This window comes from Camelina sativa, chromosome 10 (genome assembly GCF_000633955.1).
Source record: "Camelina sativa cultivar DH55 chromosome 10, Cs, whole genome shotgun sequence".
NCBI lineage: Eukaryota > Viridiplantae > Streptophyta > Magnoliopsida > Brassicales > Brassicaceae > Camelina > Camelina sativa.
Window position 1 is genome coordinate 8,216,295 of NC_025694.1, and position 8,929 is coordinate 8,225,223.

The following is an 8,929-nucleotide window of genomic DNA, read 5'->3' on the forward strand; positions in this document are numbered from 1 at the left end:
AAAAAAAAAAAAAAAAAAAAAAAAAAAAAAAAAGAAAAAAAAAAATTAAAGCTTAAAAGTGTTTTAAGAAAGATATAGGTCAAATACATATCATGTACATGTTTCAAAATCCTTGACATGGTCTAAAGTAAAAAGACCAAACGCTAGATTGGTGATGTTGTTTTAGTGTACATCAAATCCCAAAACCATACATGATCTCCCTCGCTACTATAGCTCGACCTTTTTTTTATGTTAATAGCTAAAAGTACTTTATAGCAATTGTCTTTCAACACTTTTACTAACTTAGTAAAATCTGAATCACCTCAAACGAGGAAAAAATATGGAGCCAAGTCATTATCGAAAACTTGCTTCAGTATCTCTTGTAGAATCAACCGGTCAACCACATCAAAAGGCCTTTGGTAAGTATAGTGCTTGTTGGTTGATGATTGAACATTATTTGTCGATTCATTTGATTCTCTCTAATAAACTCGAGATTCTAATTGTCTACTATGACTTTTTTGCAGTCAAGTGAAATCTCTTATCAACAATTCGAAGAGAATTTTGAACATAGTCTACAAAGTCGGGTACCTTATCAGTTACCATTGGAGTGTTTTCGGCATCATAATATAGGAAAAAAGGAGAAAATGTTGAAATAAAAGAGGTAAAAATATTAAATTTAGATTATATATATTTAGTTAATATAACATATTAAATGTTATATTAAATATAAATTCAATATCTTATCACTCAACTGCTCCAGAATATTAACTAAATATATAATTTAAATGTGGTTAATTAGAAAAATTAATAATCACTCATTACTATATAATAATTAAAAGATATTTTCACACATTTAATAAATATTATAAATTGTTATACATATAATATATTTGTAGTTTAATAAATTTTAAAAATATATATATATATATATAATATAACACATTAATTACAAAATAATTAGTCTTATAATTGTTTTATAAAACATTTTATCTATATTTACATTTTTAAGTTTAATATTTTAATTGGTTATTTTGAGCTAATCTGTTTAAGCTGTTGACAAGAAAAATATTTTTTTAAATTAATATAATATAACACATTAAACTAAAATAAAATAATAATATATATGATAAATGTTATATCTACATATATATTTTAATTTTAATATTTTTAATATAATAAATAAATTATTATATTTTTTAAATAATAACATTTATAAGTTACTGATAAATATTATCTTATAACAAATAAATTAATGTTTTATGAAATCATAGTTTTTGACACTTTTTACAAAATCAATTAATTATATAAAACTATTTAAATATATATTAATATTTTAGAAGTAAATGCTTGAAAAATGCATAACAAATGCTTGACAAATGCTTCAAATGAGAGCATATGAGAATATTTGTAGCTTCTAAATGCTCTCTTATATGCTTTTTTAATAAATGTTGATTGGATAATAAAATTAAAAAAACTTCTCCATATGCACTTCCAAAGCTTATGAAAACTCGGATTATTTATAGTTGGTTTTTAAAAAAAAAATACGTATCCGCAAATTAGTTTTCATTGCGTTTCTTGTTACACTATGAACCATTCGAGCTTGTTGGGGACTATGTTTCCGGTGAAACGGATCAACCACGATCACGGGACAATGACCTCAAGAAAAACGCAAGTTTTTAAATTGGGCTGAATAAAGCCCAGTTTAGATAGTTCAATAAAGCCCTTTTCAAAAGAACAATATTACATGTTCTTTTGTCTTCTTAGAAAATTAGACTGATCAATCATCGAAGTGATCTCAAATTTAATTGTTTTGCTAAACATTTTCGTTTATAGTAATATATATATATTTAAGTTTTGGATTCAAAATGCATTTTTGAAGGCTTCCAATATGTTGCACGTAGCACAAAAGCTGATTAGTAAGAGCTAATTAAGATGACCAAAAGCTGATTAGTAAGAGCTAAGAGATGATCACCGATTCGTATCGAGGAAACACACAAACTCTCTCGGGTATATATTTATGATTTTATTTAGCCGCGACCATCGTCACGAAACTAGTAACCTATAGTACAAGGTATTCAAAATCGAAGTTTTTAAGATTGTTGTTGCATTATGGAGAGAAAGATAGAGCTAGAGATAACCGAAAAAGTAGTTGGAAGGTTAGTTCAGTAAAATTAAAAGGAGGAAGGGAAGCAGAGCAAACATGTTAAGTGCATGGGAATGACACGAGAATGGTACGTGAAATATTGAAAATGAAAGACATCATCATTTAATTCCTTTGTTGTTGGTCCATGTTATTTATTAATGGTGTCTGTGCCACTTTTCATGAGACACTGTCTCACTCACTTTCTATTCCACATGTTAATTTTTACTATGCATATCCTAAATGTTAACCCATCTATCTAATTTGTACTGTTTAATTATATGCATATATCTCTACCTAGAAATCGTATGTACTTATATAAATCTCAAATCTCAGTCAAGATCATTATGTCAGCCTTTTTTGAATTATTTGAAAAATGGACGTGAGCAAGGAGAACAGATAATGGAATGATGATAGACCAAACATTAAATACGGAAAAATACGGAGTAAGACATTATGTATACGGATAGGGTCAAGTGAGATATTACCAGGAAGAAGTCAAACTTGCGTTGAAAGTTTGAAACCATCATGTCCTTTTTTTTCTTTTTTGGCCAAGACAGTCGTTGACCGGTACAGATAAACAGAATCCTGGTTTTATCCGGTTCAACCATTTGGTTGGTTTGGCAATAACTGTTAAGATCTACTTAGACACTTGGTTTCATTTCAACCATTCCCACCAAAAAGCTTATCCAATGGTCCAACAGGTATCAAGTGGATGGTCCAGATTCGCTGGTCCACGGGATCCAAAGCCGTACCATTTCCATATCTGAGACGCGTCATCGTAAATGTCCCCCTTACATGGTCGTTAATGCTTAGTTGGAGACCGTTAGATCAATATATGTCATGACGTGAATGGTTAGGATTTGCTTTTACATGTGGTTTTTTCACCTCCTAGTTTTATTTATCCTTATACCTTTCGAAATTAACCAAATAACGGTTGAATATGTCACAAAAGATTTATATATCATGATATATGCTAACGTTTTAAGTATAATTAGAAAAATCACTCATGAAAGGTCCCCATTTTATCTTTTGGCATAAATCTTGCAAGTGAGCTCTGGAATTTTGTGACAAACAAAATCTTTGCTTGAGGGGACACCATACACACATATATAACTATATAAAAATATTATATGTGTTTGTATGACTGTGTGTAAAATGTATTTGTATATAGATATTATCTATGGCGCCTTACGAATTTTAGGAAGGGGCACTGGGATTTATTACTATTTTTGTTTTTTTGAATTAACGAAAATATAAATGCAACAAACCTCTTTAAATATTTTAAATTTGAACCCATATATATACAAAAGACTATTATATCAATTTAGTGATTAACAGTAGTAATAAGCTTGTATATGCTTAATGTAAACTTTGATGATTCAGTTAATTATATTGATCATCAACAACTTTGAATACGCATTGTTGTTGTAGCATGAGATTAAAATGTGAGTCCATATGCATTTTGAATTTTATTTTTTTTGTTTGTTATAGAAGAATGGACACTATATTGATGGGTATGCATGAAAAATCACGCAATTCACATGAACATTTTTGGGAAGAGGGGACCAAACTAATTAATACTTCTTCGCATTTTTTGTTTTGTTTTCGTATCTAATAAATCTTACAATATTGTTGCATCTAGATTCTGAATTCTCTAATAATTAACCGTAGTACGTCTTTGAATTGTGTACGTAATAAATATTTGAAAGCGTTTTGGGTTGCTATTTTCCTCATTTAATAATAAGTGTTAGAATATTATTATACCCTAAAATCAGCAAGTTGCATGGGTTAATTCTGAGATTGTCGGAAATATTTTTATTTCATGTATGAATGTTACTAGTTCACATTTTATATCCGACCAAAAAAAAACGAAATGTAATATTTCTGATTAAAAAAAAGGACTGAGAATAGTAGCAGTAGCCTCTGGAGGAGCCTTACGGGCACAGAGGAGAAAAAGAGAGTACAGGAGAGAGTAGTATTTAACGAAAGGGACACGACAATGCTCTTTCTCGAGTAGTTGCGGCTCTAGCCTACGTGTCGTCAGTTCTTTTCCCTGCACCTCACGTCTCTATTTAAATATTTTTCAATCTTTTATCGTTATATTTTCTAGATTTTTTTAATACTTTTATTTTCAGATTGCTTTACCAACTACATTGGTTGTTGCTTTTTAAATATTTTATCAGATATTTCGAATAAATTTGTTTAGGTATACATTTTGTTTTTTCCACCAAAACCCCATTTCCTTTTAGTAAATATTAGGAGACTCTCTTATAAAGAGAGTTATTTCTAATATGTATACACTTTGTTGGACACATTTTTATGATTTATCGAATTAACAGTTAAATTTCATTAAAAGTTATTTGTTGGAAAAATTTGTGTTGTGCTTAGATTACTAATGATGAGTGTGTGAGTTAACGGTTCCGTCAGTGGAATGCGAACGTAATCCAGTCCCAATCGGTTTGTGGGATCCAGTAATACTTTTAGTTGAAACGTTCCAAAACATCTATTATAAGATCTACTTAACTTTTGTTTCGAAGCAACAGTATGTTCAAGCTGAAATTTGTTTTTTTTTTTATGATTGTGTGACGGTAAGAAACAACAAGCAAACAAGCCAAACAAACAGTGCATCAAAGAATGTGAATCACGTCTATAAATGTTCATGAATCACACCAAAAAATAAGCTCCATCAACTCTTAAATAACATCATGTTGAGGAAGACCAAAAATCCTGCAAAGCAAAGTTGGCCCGAGCCTGACTAGATATCGACGTAGACAAGTTGTAAATTTTTGCAATTTGTCGGTTAATTAACTTTGGGATCAGCTGGCCAAGTCAAGACCGTAAGTAATCGGATCAAACCAAGGCATGGACCAGGAGGTTTAAATGTTAAAATTACCCATCGCAACATCACTATTCCTAAATAACAATGAAACAATATATGGACAAAAGGCAATTATGAATATTTTGATTATTCAGGACCAGGAGATTTATGCAAATCAACAAACCAATATAAAGCAACAAATATAATTTGAAAAGCCCATAGGAATCCGACTAAATTAGTATATGAGAGAAGGAGACATGAGACAGAGATATGAAAAGGACACAAACACAGTAGAAATTTTAACTTCTCAATAGATATAATTCATTTTGCGTGTGCGTTTTACGTTTAAGACTATAAAGAATAACGTTTGTAAACCTTAATCAAATCAATCATATCAATAGCTCCTAATTATTATATCTATTAGCAATAAAAGAACAGTGTTTCGATCTTATCTACTACACAATCTAGCTTAGTATAAAAGTATAAAGTAATTAGATTTTTTGCGTGCATAACAATACAACCGTAGTAACATTACATCGTACTTTTATAAAACTGTTAACAGAGTGCGATTGAAACACACTAGACAAATCAACTACCCCAACTGCCTCTTTTCATTTAATCCTCATGAAAAATATCCTAATAATACATTTTCGTTTTCTCATTTTCTTGTGAATAAACTGACAAAAATTATAGCTTCTTCTATGATGTGCCACATTTCAAAATCAACTTAGATTCTCCCCTCCTTCGTATCTAGTCTCAATCTACCTGGCAAATCACCATTATTTCTTTCTACTATTTCATATTCTTATTATTGAGTTTAGAATTGGATTATTAGCTTTGTAACCGTGTAAACAATAAAATAACTATTAGCCTTTTTTAGTTTCGTTAAAATGATTATTAGCCTTAAGAAAACAAAAAACTAGCTTAAAAAGCTTTTCAATTGTTCCCATCACGTGAGATCACACGTGCCTTCACCAACAACAACACTAAAAAATATCAAAGGAATTTTTTTAGTCGACCAAAATATTTTTAAAAAAAGAGATAAAGAGAGCAGAGGCACGTGGAAGCAAAAAGAAACACGACCTCCCATTACCGTTAACAGACGGAGTCATTTCAACAAACGTTAATAACATTCATAATTAATATCACCATTTAACTACATTAATACAATTTGACTTATAGTATATAATTATATCTCACAACGGAAAAAAAAAAAAATTAACAACGAACATCACCGAGATTATCTCACCGGTATACAAAACTTCCTCCGGGTTCCGTTTAGTAACGGCCGGTAAAAAAAACTATTTATTTATTTATTTAAAATTTTAAACAGCTAAAAGAGGATCCGACCCGAATAGATCCCCAATATCTTGAAAATGGTCCTCTATCTGCCAGCTGGATAATCCGGAAGATCCGAAATCGAATCCGAAGTTCATATCCGTACACATATCCACCGCGAACAGATCTTCCCTGAATAAATCGCCGCCGCCGAGATAGTCTGGAACCACCGAGCTTCTGAAATCGAACAAGTCGTCGTCTGAGAACAGCGGCGCAGAGAAATCAGAGAAAGTCTCCGACACCGTCGTCATCGACGGCTCTTCCTTGACAGTAACCACCGCTGCAACCGCTGGTGGTGAAGAGCTTCCGGAGAATTCGTCGACGGTGAACGGAGATCGGAGAACGGAAACAGGAGAACAGAGACAGTCGTTGCTGCTGCTTCCGCTGATTGTTGAAGAAGCTGTCACGGAGTTTTTGGTTTTGCTGTTCTTCTTCTTCGTCGTGGTCTTCTTCTTCTGCTTATTCACCGGAGAAGGTGGTGGGGATTTTTTCTCAGACGTCGTGGTGGTAGGAGTAACTGAGAAATTAGTGAGAGCGTCGGGACCACGGAGCTGAATGGCGGCGTTGTCGTAAACCATGGCAGCTTCTTCCGCGGTGTTGTAAGTACCTAACCAGAGACGTACACGTTTAAGCGGATCTCTTATCTCCGCCGCCCATTTCCCCCAAGGACGCTGTCTCACTCCCCGGAACTTCTTCTCTCCCGTCGCCGTCGTCGTCGTCGTTGTAGAAGCTGAAACAACGGGAGAAGCAGTAGTAGACTCCGACTTAACCTCTCTCTTTCTCTTCTTCAACTCGGTTTCGCTATAAGTAACAACAGGAGCACCGCCGGAATCGAGAACCACCTCGTTGACGAACTTCTTGATACGACGGCGTTTAGAGACGAATCTGTTGTTTTGCGCTTCATCTACGTCGTCGTCGTCGTCGCTAGAGGAATCAGTAGCGTAAGGGTCAGTGACTGAGATACGAAGAACCCTGGTTTGGTGGTTGTTGGTTAAATCCGGTACGATTCTCGTCGTGTTGGTTTTGTGCTCTGTGAATTTTACCCTCGGTACAACCATTGTCTTCTCCGCTTCCATTTTTTTTCTCTCTCTGTTTATTTCACTCAAGACTGTGACTGTGTCTCTCTATGTGGGTTTTTATAGCATAAAGCAAAAAAAAAAGAAAAGAGACAAAGAATAAAGATGGGTTTTTTTTTAGGATGAAACTTGAAGAACATGAGTGGTGCTCTTCTCTTCTTCTCTCTGGTAACAAAAAGTTTTCTCAAAGGACGCGAATTTTTTTTTGTTTTACAGAAAGAACAAAAGGCACGAAATAAAAACACTGCGAGAGAGAAGAAGCCTTGAAGCGTGAAGGATTTTTTCTTTTTTTTTTTCCCGGAAAGTTGAAGAAAGGGTGGGGGTAAGGTAAAAGAGCTTTTGGTTATATTCTTATGGGAATCGTTTCACAAACGATAGAGGGAGAGAGATAAGGTGAGAAAAAAATAAAGAGGAAGATGCTACTTTTGGGGGAGAGGAAGGCTTAAAGCTTTGCTTGGGTTTTTCTAGGAAATATTCCTGGAAAAATAAAAATTTGGGCAGAGAGACAAAATAAAAAAAATTGTTTTTTTTATTTTTATTTTGTGTGTGCAGAGAGAGTGTGAGAAAAGAGTGACACGAGGAAGAAGAAGAGAGGTTTAAAAGCGGCAGAGCACATGTAATGTAGAGAGAGACTCTTTTATAGGATCTTGAAACGGCTCATATTTACTCTCTCTCTCTTTACTCCTCTTTTTATATATTTCTTTTCGAATATCTTTTTAAAAAACGATAAATTAAAGATATTTTTTCTACAAAAGGTGAATATTTGCATTCGTATTTCTCAACTCTTTTTTTGTTATCTAACTAATGTTTTCTTATAATAGTGTTTAAAAATATGAATTTTTTAGCTAAATAATACGTACATATATGGAAAACGGATTCATGAATAGTGTAAAGAGATTTTGTATTGATGATTTTAAGTGAATGAAAGACAATTGTCAAAAAAGACTTTTACAATCCAAAACGTACATTTCATTGAAATTGAAATTTTTAGAGATAAATTAGATTGAAAAACAAAACCATGTACTACTACTACAAACATGTGTCGACAGTAATTATTAGTGGTAGTCGTTTGTAACGCAAATAACAATTATGACATTAATGTACATAATTAGATATTAGTGCCGACCACCAACTTTTTTAATTTTTTTTGATAAAAGAACAAACTTTTAAACAAACAAAATTAGAAAAAAAAATCTTTAATTTTTGGCTGATATTTAGTGAAAAATAAAAACTAATCAAGACAAAATTAAAGCTTGACGAAACCCGAACGCCGCATAAGTCAAACGATTGAGATATCGACACGTGTTATATCAGAATTGGGTCCAATCCAACGGCTGGGACGTGCCTTTATCCTGTGCTGCTGACAAAGAGAAANTTTTAGTATCTTACTAAACTATAATTACAAGTGTGTGTAATTTAAAATTTAAAATGTTCTCGTAATTAGAGATTCAGGTCACGTGACACCGGAGACACGGTCCAGTCCTACTTTTTGACCAGAACCGTTAATTAAATAATAATCAACGGCAGGTGATTAAGTCCTCCGTGCGAAGTTCTCTTTTTTATTTTATTTTTAAC

The 8,929-nt window shown here is 32.6% G+C and overlaps 1 protein-coding gene across 1 annotated transcript; it reads right to left on the bottom strand.

Moving 5' to 3' along the window:
- LOC104717919 (ethylene-responsive transcription factor CRF2-like) lies at positions 6,006 to 7,996 on the bottom strand. Its single transcript, XM_010435562.1, has one exon. It carries the CDS (start codon positions 7,352 to 7,354, stop codon positions 6,266 to 6,268), a length of 1,089 nt encoding a protein of 362 aa, XP_010433864.1. The 5' UTR covers positions 7,355 to 7,996; the 3' UTR covers positions 6,006 to 6,265.